The 19,419-nt window shown below is 34.7% G+C and overlaps 3 protein-coding genes across 3 annotated transcripts; 1 reads left to right on the top strand and 2 right to left on the bottom strand.

Moving 5' to 3' along the window:
- Window positions 1-1,382: 1,382 nt before the first annotated feature.
- Window positions 1,383-3,869, top strand: LOC127118103 (staphylococcal-like nuclease CAN2). The gene is made up of 9 exons (XM_051048246.1): window positions 1,383-1,723; window positions 1,812-1,867; window positions 1,963-2,077; window positions 2,335-2,445; window positions 2,610-2,797; window positions 2,883-2,939; window positions 3,032-3,191; window positions 3,271-3,339; window positions 3,480-3,869. Exons 1-9 carry the CDS (start codon window positions 1,571-1,573, stop codon window positions 3,576-3,578), a joined length of 1,008 nt encoding a protein of 335 aa, XP_050904203.1. The 5' UTR covers window positions 1,383-1,570; the 3' UTR covers window positions 3,579-3,869.
- A 5,480-nt stretch (window positions 3,870-9,349) lies between these two features.
- LOC127118102 (uncharacterized) lies at window positions 9,350-11,892 on the bottom strand. Its single transcript, XM_051048245.1, has 3 exons — window positions 11,784-11,892; window positions 11,634-11,686; window positions 9,350-11,414 (listed from the first exon to the last, which is right to left on the bottom strand). The coding sequence occupies exon 3, from the start codon at window positions 11,338-11,340 to the stop codon at window positions 9,646-9,648; it is 1,695 nt and encodes a 564-aa protein (XP_050904202.1). The 5' UTR covers window positions 11,341-11,414; window positions 11,634-11,686; window positions 11,784-11,892; the 3' UTR covers window positions 9,350-9,645.
- A 4,197-nt stretch (window positions 11,893-16,089) lies between these two features.
- Window positions 16,090-18,861, bottom strand: LOC127118101 (alpha-soluble NSF attachment protein 2). Its single transcript, XM_051048244.1, has 9 exons — window positions 18,552-18,861; window positions 18,052-18,101; window positions 17,885-17,957; window positions 17,371-17,450; window positions 17,054-17,205; window positions 16,805-16,964; window positions 16,669-16,716; window positions 16,462-16,542; window positions 16,090-16,376 (listed from the first exon to the last, which is right to left on the bottom strand). The coding sequence occupies exons 1-9, from the start codon at window positions 18,694-18,696 to the stop codon at window positions 16,296-16,298; spliced, it is 870 nt and encodes a 289-aa protein (XP_050904201.1). The 5' UTR covers window positions 18,697-18,861; the 3' UTR covers window positions 16,090-16,295.
- Window positions 18,862-19,419: the final 558 nt, after the last annotated feature.

The following is a 19,419-nucleotide window of genomic DNA, read 5'->3' as shown; positions in this document are numbered from 1 at the left end:
GAGAGAGATGCTTGCTTAGAAGAACGAAAGCGAAAATGCATTTATGAATGCAATATAGCGATGGGGCATCCCCACGTGACCCAAGCAGTCATAGTTTGCGAGGGGTAGCCCCTGGCAAATATCTGGCGTGTTGCAGGCACTTTGCAATCGTGTAGCAGGTTTAGTAGGCGTAATAATTGCAGTTTGTGGCTGATTTGACTTAACGGTCATAAATGATGAGGGGTTACCTTTTGCTAATTGAATTGTTATAATTTACTTGGGGCTTCCCCGCGCAAATGGCAACATTTGTCAGCCCATTTAATTCCATTTTTAGCGCCATTTCTTTTTTGCGATGGGTGACCTCTCACAATGTCCAATTTCAAAATTTAAAATAAATTTCTTCCATATTTGTGAGGGGATCACCCCGTGAATTTTTTTATATATATTTTGGGCGTTGCGAGGGTTTAACCCCAAACAACTTTGTTTCTTTAGTGATGGGTGTTACCCCTGGCAAAATCCCTTAGTTATACAAAGTTTTTCTCGTAGTGATAATTAGTTCACTTAAAATTAATTCTCTTCATCACAAAATCAAACACTCTAAGTGTATGTTTGGTTCTATGGTGAAGAAAAATAATTTTCAATAAATTGATTCTAACTAAAAATTAGTTGAAGGTAAAGTGGTTTATGTTTGGATACATTCTTGGATATCATCTATTTTACTTTATTTTACTTTAAGAGCAACCAAACATGTAAAAGTCACGAAGTCAATTCTACACATCCATAATCAATTTTGGATGCTCCAATCGTAAAACCAAACATACACTAACTTTAATGGATTCACATTTTGAACACCCTTAATTGATTTTGAATGTGTATAATTGATTTTGACATAATTGATTGCTTTCAAGTAAAATTGATTATGCTTTTCAAAATTGATTATATTTAAATATAAAATTTGTAGTTTTTGAGTATAAACATAATTTTTACACTGAAATATATTATTTCTACTTAATTTTGAAAAAAATCATCTAAACATAAATCACTTTGTATTCCATTTACTTTTATCCAAAATCAATTTTATTAAATAAATTCACTCAAAATCACACATAAACACACCATATATGGATTGATAATAGGTTCAAATGAACCATATTGCAAGAGGGTAAGAAATCAAAGGACCAACTAGCAAACTTCAATCCCACGCTTAACTCTTATAATTTGCATGTTTTGAAGACTTGTCTTATACAATATCACATGATATCTTTTTTGCTACACCCAATAGCAACGTTCCATTCCATCGTCGACATACATTAAATTCAGTGCCGTTAACACGCAAAGTACACTTCCCCTTCTTCCATTATTTACGTTAAAACCGTTGACAAAGACATCTCACATTTTCAAACCAACCCTAAAAAAATATAACACCCAATAAAAACTCACCACGTGTCAATCTTTTTTTCCTTCTATTGAGGTATCAGATCCCAATTCCCAACACAACATTAGTTGTCACCCCTAGATTTTCTCCATCTCGATTCTCTCTCTTTCTCTTTCCTCTCTTCAAAGTTTCAATTATTCTTCCAAAATCAAAACAATGGGAAACGCTCTCAGATTCCTCTACGGTCATTGTTGCAAACCAACAACTTCTGATGATCCACAATCACTTGGTCCACACGGTGTTTCTTCATCCACCGTTGGTCTTTCAGCTCTCGCCCATGATCTTTTTCACTTCGAAAACACCTCCCAGGTATCTTTCATGTTCCTTAAAAAACATCCTCAATTATGTTCTATTTCACCTTAAATTTGTTCAATTATGTTCCCTTTTGTTTTTTTAGGTTCCGGAAGGACTAAGCAAACATGTCGTCTCTTCGAAAAAAGCTCAAGCTAATTGGTATGTATATAGTATAGTCATCGTGTTATTCGTATGGTAATTAAATTGATTACTGTGAAAAGAGATTGTAAATTTGTGTACTGTTTTTGAATTAGGTTTAGAAAGTTAGTAGATGCTTGGAAAGATGCGAAACCTCCACCTAGAACACCTGAAGAAGCAGCTAGACTTGTTATTCTTACCTTGAAAGGCCATAAAAAAGCAGATGTTGAGGTTTTCATGTACTTCCAAACTTCAATTCTACTTAATTAATTCATTTATCCGTTTCAATGACGATGTTGATTTGGGTTTGTTGATCCGGCAAGCATTCGCACAATCAGACGGTTCGGATTTCAAATTTGCATTGAAATCCGATGGAATTGCTGATCGTGTGAATGCGTGGAATTAGTGACTGCGATAAATCCGCATTTGTGATGATATAATAGAAACATATCTCATTACATATTGATTTTATTTTGCTTGGTTTATAGGGTTTGTTGACTTTCTATGGTCTTCCACTACCACATACCCTAGTTGAAGTAACTGCTCAACCTCCTACATCTTTGCCTCATGGAGTCAAATTTGAAATGCACACCTTGCCGGTAAGAATGAAACTCTAAAACTATCTCGAGTTCGATCTATTTTGGTTTGTAAGATTCACAAAGTTGTAAAATGATGATTCAATCTTGTTGAGTTATAAGCATAGATATAGTTATGATGAACATGTGGTAGTTGACATGATTCATGGTTTTCGCAATTGGACTAGGTTGATGCAAAAGCAGTGGCCGATGGTGATACTGTTACCGTTTATGTTAGCACAGCAGACCCTAGAGAATCATCAGTTCTCCCTCGCAATGTTCATGAAGCAGCCTTGCATCGATCAGAAGCTCGTTCTAGAAGGAACTACGAAGAGGCGGATGCATTTCACAAACAGATTATCGATGCGGGATACCGGTTGGTTTGTAGTTCTTCCTAATTCTGAATCTCTTTGTTTCTGACTTCAAATTCTATATTTTACTTTAGTTGTTTTCTTGTTTAGGATGATTCCATTTGAAAATGATGAAATCCTAGCTAAAAAGTATCGGATTCGACTAAGGTAACAATAATCAAACAAACAAACAAGTATTGATCGGTTTTCTTGCATACAGTTTACGTCTATAGTACTGATGAACTCTAGAAACTAAACAGGGGAATCGATGCGCCAGAAAGCGCAATGCCATATGGAAAAGAAGCGAAAATCGAACTGACAAAGATTCTTCAAGGAAAGTCTTTGAGGGTTCTTGTTTACGGAGAAGATCGGTATCAACGTTGCGTTGGTGACATCTATTGCAATAACATTTTTGTACAGGTATTCATTTCATACATTCTAACTCTTTGCTTCTTATCACTGTCAAAGTTTTCTCATGTTGGTTTTCTTTTATGATAAGGAATTTATGCTGAAGAAAGGCTTAGCATGGCACTATACAGCCTACGACAAACGACCGGAGCTAGAAACGGTAAGCGCTAATGATGTGTCTTGAAATGCGTTGTATCGGATATCTTGAATGAATTTTCAAATGTGCATCGACTCTTGTTCGAGTTTTCTTCATTTTTTGAAAGCTATATATATCCTAACTTTCTCATGTTTTTACACTAGTGGGAGAAAGAAGCCAGATCAAAGCGCGTTGGATTATGGGCTTCAAGAAATCCTGAGAAGCCATGGGACTGGAGAAAGAACAAACGAGGTGGTAATTAACATCGCCTAAAATCACACCAGCGAAGACGGTGTTGAAGAAGTTGCTGCATTGATGAGGACAGACTGAAATAATGTGGAACTAATTAATGCCTAATTGAAAGAAAATGCAAATGCTTTGTATATCTTCATTCTTCAATATGTTTACTTAATGCCTAATATTTTATAGAAGGGAAGGATACAAAAATAGGGTGTGAAGGTGTTGGCTTCAAATGCTGAATGCCTTTTGTATGACATGTTGGTTTTTATTCATGTGCAAAACACAATAAAGGATTACAAAATTGTCTTCTGTAACTCCAAAACACGATTTTTTTTTTTAAATAATCAAATTTTTCAAAAAAATAATTCTAAAATAACTAATTTTTCAAAAAAAATAAAAAAAATAACCAAGTTTGGTAGAGGATGCGCCAGATGAATTGGCGCACCCCCATACTAATAATAGGAGGCGTCAGTAGCATTGACGCACATGCATTGGGCCTCATGAGGAGGCGACAATGCCTCTGATGCCTGAGTGCATTTTTAAAGGTGGACGCCAATTCATGTGGCGCCTGCTTGTAATGGTCATGTGGGCGTCAATTCAACTGGCGCCCACGTGTTTTGCCAATAGATGTTCCGTCTCTATAAATATCACGCCCTGCGTATAATTATTTTCATTCAAATTCATCTCCTAGTCTAGTTCAACCATCAATTTCAATTTTCTTTGTTTCAACAATGTCTGCATACATTCAGAAATGAAATGCTGATGTAATATTTTCTGCCGTTGCGGCTCCGATACAGGTTCGACTTTGGAACACAGATACGTTTGAACCTCTTAATCGGACGTTGTACAGTTGGTTAGAGGGAGAAATTGGAGAGGGTGAACGGATTAGAAGAATACAATGGCTTGTGTCCACGTTCAGCCAACACGGAGAAGTGCGTGAATGTGTGGATATTAAGACCGACCAAGACCCTCGTAGGATGATGCATTACATGTTCAAAATTGTTTTGATGGTTGTAATCGCATAGTTTTTGTATTCTAGTTGTTTTAATTGTTTGTGTTATTTTTTATGAACAACTGTCTTTTCGTCACAGACGTCTACTATGAAGTAAATTTAGTTTTCCATATATTGCAACAAAGGTACTTTGAAATAAATTTAGTTTTCCATATATAGCAACAGAGGTACATCTGAATTTATCTGATTGTGCTCGTTCCAACACTAGGACAGTTATTACGATTGTGACCTGGTTGACGGCATGAACTACATAGTGTAACCATTTTGTTCGCCGTATCCATTTCGGTTCGAATCCAGGTGCTGTTAGGGCGACCCTTTTTCTTCCTTCGCATAACTTCGTTGTGCCAGACGATGTCCCCTTGATATTCTGGCCAATAATCCTCTTTTACCACTACCGAAAAACTAATTTTATAAGCATTTGAAAGGCTGGCGACTTTGTAAACTTCAGATAGCAAGTAGGATGGATCCCTTCGAACCTTTGAGCACGCCGCAATGACATGGGAGCAGGGGGTACGAAAGGCTTGGAACCTTCCGCAGTCGCACCAACCTCTATCTAGTTCGACTCTGTATTGTCCTATCGACATGCCCTCATTGTGATCCATGGACTCGGCAACACTAAACCAACCTTTAGTTCGGTCAAATACCGTAACCACGTGTGTGTTTGCTTTGGCAGCTTCATGTTTGATGAATTTCATTGAAGCATCACTGAACAACTGTCCAGATTGCAACACTGAACTCCATTTTGAGCGTCTGGTTTCAAACAACGCCCCTAGCCTAAAATATGTAGCTTGCACCAAAGCGGTTATTGGTAGGTTACGAATGTCTTTGAAGACAGAGTTCATTGATTCCACAAAATTTGTTGTCATGTGGCCCCAACGCTGACCGTTGTCGTATGCCCTAATCCACTTCTCCAACGGAATACTATCAATCCACCGAACCGCATCTTCGTTCGACAATCTTATTTCCTCATGGTAGTGTTTGAAATAAGGTTCTGATAATGTGTAACCTGCATTGACAAACTTCTTACGCAACGTCTTATCTTTGATTTCTCACATGAAATTCTGAGCAATATGTCTAATACAAAACACATGCGTCGAAGGAGGATTTTGCCAGCCATTGTCAATGTTATTATAGTTGGGGTTCAGCTGTGTTGGCCCATCTATATAGTGCAATGTGTAGAACTGCAAAAAAGAATACTTGTACTTTTTTTTCATGTGCTTATTTGCTTCAAGCTTGGGGGTGGTCTAGAATGCCGTCGCTCGCCCCGATAAATGAGCGTCCATTCGTGTTCCCGTTTGCAACCAAGTAAGTCTAACACTTTACCATTCACCATTTAGTTAATTATATTTATTATTATAATTAACAGTAAATAATATTTTTCACTTCTTTTTATTATCTTAGGTGGTCAGTAAGGGGAATGAACTACAATAGGTGTCCGAAACACGCTATTGTAGTCTATCGAAATCTATTGGACCACATTGGACATGACGATGTAATACTCCTACCAAACTATATTTTAATTTAAAAATACTTCTCAAATTATTTTCCATCTAACGATTTGGTATTGTTTTACAGTTTGTTTGGAGGCCATATCTGGGTCTGAATCATGATGTGAACCAAGACGATGCTGCAGTTTGGACAGCGAAGACACCGATTATCCAATTCACTACAGTGGAAATGCACCAAAGTGACCGGGTCAAACTGCAGTTCGGAATGCTATAACAGATTCCAAAATCTCCCACGTGTTTGGGGAATTGGCATCAAAAATGGTCGATGCATAGTAGGATTATTCTGACTGGAGAGACTTTGCAAAAGACATGTGTCGTCAATGGAGGAATCGACGATAACACATCTTGAACGAACCAGTCATCCAAGGTGCAAGACCGACTCAATAATATATGGCATGATTTAGGTCGGTAACAACTCAACAATTTGTATCTGAGCCGCGGTATTTGATGGATCCGCGCCAACTTGCTTCATCATCGTATGCCCCACATTAATTCACCACCCAACATCAATGGGAACCCACCCAACACTAATGTGAACCCACCCAAACCCAACAACCAACCACACAACATCAACCGACCACATACACACAACAACCACACACCCAACATCGCAACCCGTTCATGCCAACCACCCAACAACCAACCATCCAACGTCGCAATTCATTCATACCACCCACCCAAACACAAAACCAAGAATCAAACCCCGCAACCATAACCGTCTATAGCCCAGATGATTCATATGGGTCACTTCATCGTAGCCCCCCACCAATGAACACCCAACCACTATTTAACTATAGTACGCCCCAGGAACCATTGCTTCGTTTTCAAAACGACTCAATGGCCCAATTTGGGCAACTATACCGTCCCCAATTCACCTAACCTCAACGCCCTAACTATGATGACATGGGCACCGAACTCCATTACGGAAGCGCCGTTGGCCAGAGCCCCTCCTAATATTGGGAGCAAATGATGACACATCTGTCAAATACCGTCGGAACTTCCACCGGACCTTCCAACCAATCATCGCTCGATCATGTCAGCATCTAAAGACCACAAACACCTCAAGAAAATCGTGGGAGACCTCAGAGACAAACTAACGCACCGGGATATGGAACCGGGGGACGTTATAATCGGGCAGGTCATTAGTTTTTTGTCTATCCAATGTAACCAATTATTACATATTTAATAAAAAAAATAATAGGAGGGGGTGTATGCGCCAGATGAATTGGCGCATAAATCCACCATTAAAAATGCACTCAGGCGCCAAAGGCAATGGCGCCTCCTCATGAGGGTCAATGCAGACGTCACAAGCATTGACGCCTCCTCATGAGGCCCAATGCATGTGCGTCAATGCTACTGGCGCCTCCTCTTATTAGTATGGGTAGGGGTGTGCAAAAAAACCGGTTATCCATAACCAAATTGATATCCAAATTGATCCACTTTAAAAAACCCAAACCAAATGCTAAAATAAAAATTTGGGTGTCCATTTTGTTATTCAAATATAAACCGTTACCCATTATAAAATTTTGGTTTTGTTATTGGTTATCCAAATTTTACTATGAGTTAAATTTTTATATTTGTATGTTTTCATGTTTTATCACATTATAAATCAATTTTATATTTTAAATTTTATAAAAAAATTATTTTAAAAATAAAAATTAGATTTTTTTTTCTTTTCACCAAAAATATTATATCTGGATTTTTTTTCGAAAAAATTATATTTGATATTTTTTTTAAAATAAAATTATTATTTTTTTCTAAATAAAAAAGTTATTTTTTATCAAAAATATTTTGTATTTTTTCAGTAAAAAAATGTTTTAAAAAAATAGATTTTTTAAAAAAATTTATTTTATTTTTAGACTATAATTTTATTATTTTCAATTTTATATATATATATATTTATTTTTTTTCTTTTTTTTGAATATTTGTTATTCTTTTTTTAAAAAAATTGTTTTTATTTATGTTTTTTAAATTTTAAAAGAAAAAATATTTTTAAATCTCATAAAATATGTTTATGAACAATTATGAGAGATTTTAGAAATTTGAACAATTTTTTTGATGAATTATTTATTTTATGAACAATTATGATTTATAGAGATATGATTCATAATTATTTTATTTTATGAATGTTTTTATGTAACACATCATACTTTGGGATTGTTTTTAATCGAGATATTATTTGTGGTGATTATAAAAGTCAAATTTAAAATAATTTTTTAAAGTAGATATTTTTTTATATATAATAGTTTTATAATTAGTGAAAATAAAAAAGTTAATTAAAAGAAAATAAAATTATTTTTGATATAAAATTGATTTTTTTAAAATATAGTTTTAAAAACTATTTTTTTTATAAAATTGGTTTTGAAATTGATTTTTTTAAGAAAATAAAAAATTGATTTTAAAGAAATTGATTTAAAATTGTTTTTTTTAAACTATTTTTTTTTTAAAAAAATCGGTTTAAAACCGAACCGATCCACTTATAAACCGATTTCTAAAAAATAAATTGGTTTTATGAAAATGGTTTTAAGAACCAAACTGAATCATATATATGATTCAATTTGGTTTGGTTCATGATCCATGCACACCCTTAGGTATGGGGTGCGTGAATCCATCTGGCGCATCCCCTACCAAACTTGGTTATTTTGATATTTATTTTTAAAAATTAGTTATTTCAGATTTTTTTAAAAAAAATTGATTATTTTAAAAAAAAAATTCCAAACCACAATAAACTTCTTTCGGACATAAGTTCCCCTAACTATTAATCAGAAACTTGACACCACACCAGTTGCAATCATTGAGAAAGATTTGAACAACATGACGAAACTCCAATCTCTTGAAAACTCGTTATAAAGTTAGTGGAAGAATTGAAGCTATAACTCCTTATCCCTAAAACTATTTTGTTCCTCCCAAAAAACACAAAGGTGACAACTGAGTACTGAGTAGGCATAGACATGAGTCACATGACCATTAGAAACTTCAGAACAAAGCACTCAAACACCAAGCATATGTTATGTTCTTTAATACTCTTACACATTACATAACAATTATTTTGTATTGCGAAATAAATGTTGCTTTCTAGAAGTATTAGAGCTAAATATAATTTGATGACCTTGTGCTGCTTGTTCTTGTCACTGATTTGTCTTCATTTTTGAAGATTAAAGACGACAAAATTATATATATATTTTTAAAATATATATTTTTCCATAACTATAAAATGAATTAATAAATTGTCATAAACCAGGGGATGCTGCTTGTTGGGATTGATTCTGTAAAAGAAAAAATAAATTCATTCATGTATCATTATTGCAAACTATGTTTCTTGGAAACAAAACCTGGTTTCATATCCAGTCTCAAAAAGGAAATAGTTAAGAATGAACTGTACAAGCTCTCCACAATCATATCAATGGATGTAAAGAAAGCCTCAAAACAAGAATGAAAGTACTTTGATTTGACACAGACATCAACTAAATCAATTACATGCTGCTGTTGATAATCAACAGCTAAATTGTGCCGTGCCTTTAAAAAAACTATGAGCAGGTTGAAAGGATTCCGAGTCTTTATCTTCAGGGACTAAGCAGATTCTCTTTGTATCGACGGCGGAGTTGGTGGAATCATTGTTACATCTTTATCTTTTTCGGAAACCTCTTCTTTTAAAGTCGACAGCGGGCCATCTGGGCTATGATGTTCCGTATAGAAACTGCTAGAACTAAGAGGACTCGACGGTTTGAATGTAGAAGGAGACGAGGTATTGACACCGAGAGGGGAACTCGTACCCGATTTGGTCGAAGCCACACCTTCGCGGCGCAAAGGTGAAATTGGCTGTTGGTCAACAGTGCTAAGTTTTTTGCTGAAGAATTTATCGTCTACGATATGATACGCATCCCCTGTCCGCACTTCTTGAGCAAGAGTGCACCAACAACAGCAAAGCCAAAGTGTGCAATCAGAAACTGCAGGCTTGCCGAAACAGAAGTCATAAGTCGGCAAATTGTATCTCTTTCTCATTTGAATCCTCCAAAAGCCGCCATAGAGTAAACCGAAAAAACATAGAACGATCCCAGTACCTACTAGCGCTTGCCTAACGGTATCGTCCTCAATATTAACAGCAGCCAAGATGAAAATCCAAAAGGGTGCCATACAGAACAGCATAAAAGTAGCAATGTGAACGTACATGTTTCCAAAGCCAAGTCTCTCCATATTCCAACCAAAGACGCAAAAAGTACAGAAAAGTGATAGATACGCTTGAGAGATATCGTCCCAAATGTCAAGTATTCCACCACTCCAGTTTGGTCTATTTTCAACTGTCCTTTGTTTATCTTTTGGCGCAAATGAATATTTCCTCTCTAATGATGTCACTCTCATCTGCTCTTGCTTTTTATCAGCAGTAATTTGAACCTGCGATTCTTCGTCCGAACCAGAATCATAATCTTTACCTAGCGGACTAAGAATGGTATATAAACCAGCAATTGCAGGTGCACCGATCGCAAAAGATATACATATTCCAACACCGATGGCTGGACGCTGAGATCTTTTATACCCTAAGTTTAGACCGCAAAGTGCATACTGTGCGAAACAGTTCACATGACCGAGAATTACCACAACCATTATGTGCATCCATTCATGAGGCTTATAAGTTCCATTCTTGCAATACTCCTTTCTAAGTTTGGCGATATCTTTCGGATTCCATCTGCACAAAAGTACAAGATGGTAGAATCTCTTCGGATGCTGATACAAACACATCAGCGTAAACAACGCATTGAGTATTTGATTGTTTACTTCAAACCACGCATTCCTCGCAGATTTCTTCGGCAGTACAGCATTCAGCATACCAGTCATGACAAGGAACAAAATCGCACCCGAAACAGCAACGCATAAAATCCACGCAAAAAGCGCCATGTTCATCGGGTTTCTAATCCATTCCATTGACATCTTCTTAATCGAATTCCAATCAAGTTTCTTAGCAAATATGCCGCTGAATCGTTCTCTTAAGCTATGTGAACTCGGAGAAGGCACAGACTGCGATGCCTGGTCCATCAGAGTAGCAAGCCGCTTGAATTTGGCAGACGCGGAACCAAATTTCAAGAAGTTCATCCTATTAGGGATAGCACTCAACTTACCCGGGAACTTTCTCTCGGGATCATCATCGGTCACCAATGTTCTTCGAGAAGTCGAAATATCTATGGAAGTAAACTCTTCTACTTTACTTCCATTATTATTATTATTATTACACTCCTCAATTTCTTCTTTACCATTATCAACCGAAACCATTATGATATCAACTCAGATCTTTCTCAATCAAAATCAAATTCTTACAAATCAACCGTAAGAGTACAGAGAAAATACTGCAAGCATAAAAACATAACAAACTGTGATAAGTATTCAAATCCAAATCAAATTTCATATCATGTATCTAAACAGATTCATCTCATGAAACAGATGAAAAGATCAAATAAAGCAATCTCAAATTTTCACCCAAAAAAAAAACAAGATTCTGACAAAACCCTAGTAATCAAACATACTGAAAAACCTATAAAAAAATCAAAAAGTGATTAGAAAAATACCTGTAAACTGAGAAAACAAGAAGAAAGCGTTGAATCCAAGTAAGAGTTATATTCTGGAGAAAACACAAAATCAAGAAACGGTTTATGAACTGTTTCAAACTGTAAGCAAACGTGAAACAGAAGAACCGAATGAAATGAAACACGAATTACTTTGGAACATATTCAAAAAGGTTGCTAAATGCGACTTCCCAGAAGAAGAAAAGGGAAATGAGATAAATAAAAAATAAAAAAATAAATTGATATTTGATGAGTGGAAGATAAAATATCTTTGTTTATTAGAAACTTTATTAAAAGGAAAAAAGATTGAAAATTCAAACTCATCTAGAATAGTTGTGCCACGGTAGAAGAAACAGACCGGTCTTAGTTAACGTTTTGTGCCACGCGTTTTTTCTGTCCAATCATTTTGTGCCACGTGTTCAGTAGTTTTTAAGAGCGGTATCTTTTAACTGAAAATTTGTAATTAAGTCTTAAAATTTAGTAATTCGGAAATGACATGTTTAAGTAATTGTAAGGTGTGTCATATTTATTCGTTTATTAAGATGTCTAGTTTATTTGCGCCGTCGATGGTTGAAGCTGGCATGAAATGTATTATATTGACTATGCAATGACTTTATTGACCGGTTTGCATAGTTGAGCTACTTTCAATTAAATATTACTATGACATGACATCATTTTCAAGAATTATTGTCTATTTTATTGTCTTATGCATGTCTAATTACTTCACAATTTGTGATTTCTGGTCTGACTTTTTTTCTTGTTGTTCTTGTTTGAAGTGTGAAAGTTGATGATTTTGAAAAAACCTTATTATAACTATCTATTGCGTGAAATATAGATGCGTTTGCGGTGCATTTTAAGTGGATTTAAAATTAAAACTTATCTGAATTGTTAGAAAAAATATGCAGTTCAATTAATTTTTAAAAATAAAACGAATCGAATCAAACCAAATCAATACAGTTTAATTGACTTTTAGAAATAAAATGAATCAAATCAAACCAAATCAATACGATTTGGATTGATTCGGTTGATTCAATTTTTTATAAATTTTTTATTAAGTCATATATACACATATACAAGATAATATAAATTTGTGTTTAGTCAAATAATAACAAAACTCATGAAAACATCTTATTTAATATACAAAAATCATAATAGACAAAAGTGGAATGAAAAACATAGAACACTAGACTAAAACAACATAAAAAAATATTATCATGAAATAGAAAAAAATTGAGGAGAAGAGATATTAGAGAAGATGAAAAAGAAGGAATAGAAGAGATGAGAGATTATAAAAGAAGAGCACAATAAAGACGAAATTGGAAAAGAGAAAAGTAGCATAAAAGTGAAAAGATTAAAAAGAAAGAACATAAGAGGGGAGAGATTAGAGAAGAAGATGTGGGATGTACGTGACAAAGAAGATAAGAAGAAAGTGTAATACTGATAAGAGAGATTTTAGATGGGTGAAACTAATATCCTAAGTGTAACGTGTTAAGAGTAAATTGATAATTCAAGGGCTATAATTGATTACCATGGGGTGTAACCAATTACAACTGTGTTGGAAAGTAACAGAAAACCAAAAAAGAAAAATTTTTAAAATGTAATTAAGCATTCGTAGTAACCGATTACCACAATTATGGAATTATTTTTGTTTCATCCGTAACCGATTATAGATAGTTATTTTCTGTTTTAACCTTATATTACTTGTATCTCAATCCAACTCGTTTGTGTATAAATGTCAAGGGGCATCCTCATCTATTGTTAATGAAAATTCACATTCTCACCCTTAATTACTCTCTCTCTCTCTCTCTCACACACACACACACACGCACACACGCATCACGATTCTCTCTCTCACTCTTTCTTACTCTCTCTCCCTCTCCACATTCAAATTTCTCCATTTTCACCAATCAGGTGATTCCAAATTCTAACATGAGGAAGAGAAAATCATTTAGAATAAATTAGAATAGGTTTGGATTTGGATTGGTTGTGGGTTAAGTGATGTTTGATTTATAACATAATGCAATTTGGTTTGCTTTGTTTAGGTTTACAAAATAGAAACTGTAAACTGAATCAAACTGCACAGTTTTGTTAAAAAATGGTTCGAATATATCCGAACCAAATACGATTTTTGTTGTTTTTAGTTTGGTTAATGATTTTCTATTTGGTCAATTCAATTTTGAACACCCCTAATTGAAGCTTCAACAATCTGTCTAACTAATACAATTACATGGTTATGGACTTCCTAATTTGTCCTTATCTTTGCAAAAAATTAAACTTTAAAAAGAATTTATTGATAATTAACAAATGTATCAACAAATAAGAGATTTTAGAAGAATTAAAGGTGGGGAAATATCATTTATCGAAGACAACCAACTAGGATCTTCGAAACAGATTAAGAGTAAAGTTTGGGGGATTCAGTTATGCGCTCAATCAATGGATTCCAAATCCAAAGGAGAGTATGGGATGGTAAGGTTAATTGATTTTCTAGGAATTATGAAGCCTCGCAATGTGGAATTAGTAGCTGGATATGTCTCATCGTATGCACATATTTTATGCATTCTCTTTGCAATATCAACATCTAGCCTTATGGTATCAATCCTAGCAATCAGATTGAATACATCTTCATATTATATGTCTTCTCTTTACAAGAATCCATTTGCAACTAATAGAGCTTTATGCTTGATTATTTCACCCTTGGGATTTGCCTTCACTTTAAACACCAATCTCACACCAATATGCTTTATTCTGTCAGGTAGATTAACCAACTTCCAATTATTGTTCTTCTCAATAGATTTCATCTCCACCTTCATCGCACAAATCCACTTTTGATCACTTAAAGCCTCTTCCATTTTAACGGGTTCTAATTCGGCCATAAGTGCAAAATGGACGAAATCCCCATCATCATTGACTGTGTTGTTTCGGAAGAGCTCACAATCTTGGAGTCTTTGAGGAAAACCTCTCTGCCTTGTTGATCTTCTCACATTTTCTTCAATTCAGGCTTTGGCAACGGGAATTTCTGCACTTTTCGTTTCTGCAGAATCTAAATTTTCAAAGGTGTAATCGGTTACAACTTTTACGTAATCGGTTACAAGCTGTTGCAACTCCTTGATTTCGTCAACAATGATGTCTCGACTGATCATAACCCTCCTTTTTGCTGCATCAAATAACTTGTAACCATAAGTAGAGTGATACCCTACAAGTATCATCATTTCTCCCTTATCATCCAGCTTCTTTCTCAGTTGCCCCGGAACATGTCGATGTGGAACCAAAAACTCTCAAATGATTCAAATTTGATTTAAATCTCGACCATACTTCCTCCGGTGTTACCTTCTTAATCTTCTTTATTGGACACCTATTCAACAAATAGGCAATTGTGGATACCGCTTCTCCCCATAAATCTTCCGGCAAGTTCTTCCCATTTAACATGTTTCTTACCATGTTCATGATCGATAGATTCTTCCTTTCGACAACACCGTTTTGTTGCGGTGTATAAGGTGATACAACCTCATGTACAATCCCTTATTGATCACAAAACCTCTCAAATTCTTTTGAGGCATATTCGCCTCCACCATCCGTTTTGAGCACTTTGAGTTTATGAGCGCTTTGCCTCTCAACCATGGACTTGAACTTCTTAAACACTTCAAATACCTCTTCTTTTCTCTTGATTAGGTATGTCCATAGATTTCTATTATGATCGTCGATGAATGTGACAAAATATATATTGCCACAAATGAAATCTACTTGCATCGGTCCATACACATCCGAATACACCACCTTAAGATGATTTTTGGTTCTACAACTTGCATCATTGCTAAATTTACCCTTATGTTGCTTCGCTTCCACACATTCTTCACAAATTTTAGCCGGTATGTTGATCAATGGCAACCCCAATTCCCATTCTGTTCGTTTGTAAGAATTTGAGATCTCGAAAATTGAGATGCACAAGACGATAGTTCCATATCCACTATTCTCGACTTGGCTATGTAGCAAGACATCTATGCTCCATAATCTTTAGCTCAACCTTGAAGGTTTTATTGGCAGTCATGGGAGCTTTAAGGACCAAAATCCTATTTGTATCCATAACACGTAGCCCCTTGTTTTCCATGTGAATCGTGTAATCTTTCTCAAGCAATTGACCAATACTTAGAAGGTTACATTTGATTCCCGGGATGTACAATACATCTTTTATTAAAGAATGTCCACCACCCTTCTTATGATCAAAATATCATTGATCCCGTCGACCGTTAGAGTGGTGTCATCCGTGACCTTTGTAACAACCCGTTTTTCTAATTTATTTGTGTATTTAATTATTTAAATAGATTTTTATGTGCATAGGGTCGTGTTTGGATGACGGTACATAGTTCTATTTAATTAAAAATAGTTCTAGTTAAATAATATCATGAAACCTATACAACCAATTAGAGCATTAAACCTACGTAATCAAATGCAAACAAGAGCATGAAACATTCTATGATCCATCAATATTAGATATTACCAAATTAGAAACCTCACAAACATAACTCATCTCAGAATTCACCATATGTTTGGAAAGTTACCTTTTCACGGTATAAGTAATATGTAAGATGAACAACTGCATAGACAATCATAATGCAAAACAAATATAATCAAACATGAAGTCCAACCAACACAAAACTAGGACACAGTTCAAGTAAGATCATCCTCCTCAAGTTCTTTGGCTTTCAGTTTCTCCTTCACCCTCAGAAAAAGTGTTGTTTTCCACGAATCCTGCACAATAAGTTTATTCTAGTATAAGAATTTATACAGGTCTAGAAACAGTCGTGTTTTTTTTTATTTTAAATTTCGAACTTACCAAAGGAGTCATGCTATCGAACTCTTTGACAGCTTCGGTAAACTTTGCAACGTCTTCACCATCAATTGCAGCAGCAACATCCTGCCAATTTGGTTTTGAAACGAAACAAATTAGCGATCATGACTGTTATTGAAAAAATGTGTGCACTCTAATGTATAATTTACATAGGTAACCAAATCTAATAATGAAATTCAACAAGCATTATACCGCCAAAAGTTTATATTCGCGTGTTCCTGAAAACGTTGGATCCAAATCCTGCAATAAAAACAAATACATGTCTAAATGATTAAATAACTGAGGATATTCATAGTATGTAGACGTAAATTCTTAAAAGATATTCGACCTGATATCGTTCTAATGCATTGGAAATAGCAACAACATCTCCTTTACAAAGTTCGCAGATCCCAGCGTTAAGAAGATGTCCTTTAACTCCATACTTCAACAGGTTATTGTTGAGAGACTGGCGAGCTATCCCTTCATAAATTTCAATCGATTTCTGATATCTAGAGAATAAAAAAAATAGACGAAACAGTTATTAACATGAAATCTACCATAAAGAGAATGATATGATAAAGTTCCTAGAAAATCCTACTGTTCTAGCTGAGCAGAAAATTGAGCAACTTTTTGCTTGCACTGGTTTGCAGATGTTGTCACCTCCTCACTTTCATAAAAATCGGCTGATTTTTCATAGTAAACAAGGGCCTTCTCGATATTTTGTTCAGACTCGCATAATTCAGCAATTTCCTGTGTAAATAAAAGCAAAATCCAATTATGACATTTTTTATGGCAATTCGAGTAAAAAGGATTGCCAAGAAGAGAAGAAGAATTGAATATGCATTGTAAGAAATAAAATTTAGCTTATCATCACAGAGAAAAATATCAAAGTAGTAATGATATATATGTATATACCTTCAAATATCTAGCAGCCATAGAAATTCTTCCAATGTCGCAGAACATATTTACAGCATTGTCTAAGCAAGATACAGCCTCTGCATTAAAAGAGGATCGAGGAAGATTAGCATCGAAACTGCTATTTTCTTAATCATAATGCAAGTAATGCCGTGCTAGCAAATGCTTTGAGCTATATAATGAATTCCACATCAAATGAGATGGATCTAAACCACAGTTATACATACACGCAATGTAGTCAAGCACGAGATCTTAAGTATGATCAATCGGCTTGTGAAAGATCGTTAAACTCCGATCATTAGCACGACACATAAGATCCTAACGAAGGGAAAAACGGTAATTTTAAAAAGCTCGATCTTGATTACACCAGCAATGAAAATGATCTTTCTCTGATCGTAGTACTCTCAGGCATCTTACGATCTTACGATCCAACACTCGTTCTTAACTACACTGCATATACCACTTAAGTTTTAGGACAATCCTAGTGTATATAACCACACACTCATATACATACCATTCATATTAACTTTTTTGTAGCAATGTGCAGCATCAACATAAGCCGAGGCAGCTTCATGCTTGCTCTCCAACTAGAATCACAAGGTAACAAAGATCATTTCAGGGTTAAGAGAGACTAAGAAACAAACTGTATAAATAACTCCAAAGAAAGGTAAATTGTGTCACCTTCAAATGGCAATTTGCCAACTTAACATAGGTGGATCCTGCTTTGTCCCCTGAAATGTTATCACCACCAAGACTAACAACAATTTCAGCCTGATTTTGCTACACCTAAAACATTACTAACAACTACAAAGCGCGTTTGAAATTAAAAGTGATTCAATCTAACAAGATATCCTAGTGACAGACATTGACATGTATGTATCTGACTCTGAATATGTCTTTAATCTGAAGTGTCAAAGCTACATATATCTCATTATAATAAAAGATATAAATGTTGCAATTTTATCAAAGAGGTTGCATCAATATGAATTGGTATAATAATTTAAAGTAACAAAGTCACAGCACAATATACACAAAACTTGCGACACAAGCATTGGTAACAAGGGGCAACCTCATTCAACAACATAAAAAGGTTGACATTGCATCACAATTCACAATTCACAATTAATTAACGTTAATAATATGTAACAAATCATGAATTAAAGAATAACTGGAGATGTTACATGATTTGGAGAGCTTATAGGAATTGGCAGATTTATCAAATAGATCAGCGGCATCCTCAAATTTGGAACCGAACATGCCCCAACTACTCAGCTTTTTTTCTGCCTTATTCTCGAAATCCTCTGCTTTCGCCATTTGATCTCCCATGTTTTCAACAAAATGGAATCGATCAATTCAATTTTCTGTATCTTTGTGCAAAATTGATTTGTATTTCTAGAGATGGAAATGGTTACGCAGATAGAAAGTAATCACCACGAAACTGAGAGAACGAAAAGAAAGAGAAAAACAGAATTGTTGATTTTCGCTTTTCACATCGGGCCTTATTATTGGGCTTTTTGGTTATTAAAGCTATTTTAAAAGGTTTCTTCCTTACCACCCCCATTTATACTTTACACTTCAACAATTTTTCATAATAATAATTTTACCCATTTTATTATTTACATTACATAAAAAAATTATATTTGTAAAAATCGAGCAAAACAAAAATTTCGGTAGTTTTTTTCCAAAAATACGGTATGATGAATTGTGCAATAAAGGATTTTTATGCATTTTTACCGAATATTTAAAAATCAGATATGAGATTTTATCAGTTTTGTTGGCAAAAATTCAAAAATCTCATGAAGTTTAATTGATTTTTTTTTCGAAAATTCATAAATATTTTGAATTTTTACAAGATCTTTAAAAAATGGATTTTTAGGAAAAATCAAATAACATTTTGAAGATTTGCTGAATTTTTAAAAAATTTCGGATACATTTTGCAGTTTTACCAAATTTTTAGTAAAAATTTAGAATTAGCTGGATTTTAATGATGTTGTGAACAGAATTTTAAAATATTCTGGAAAAAAATTGTAGTTTACCAAATTTTTGGGA

Source organism: Lathyrus oleraceus, chromosome 2 (assembly GCF_024323335.1).
Source record: "Lathyrus oleraceus cultivar Zhongwan6 chromosome 2, CAAS_Psat_ZW6_1.0, whole genome shotgun sequence".
In the NCBI taxonomy this organism is placed as follows: domain Eukaryota; kingdom Viridiplantae; phylum Streptophyta; class Magnoliopsida; order Fabales; family Fabaceae; genus Lathyrus; species Lathyrus oleraceus.
This window is presented reverse-complemented; position numbering and strand designations above follow the sequence as displayed.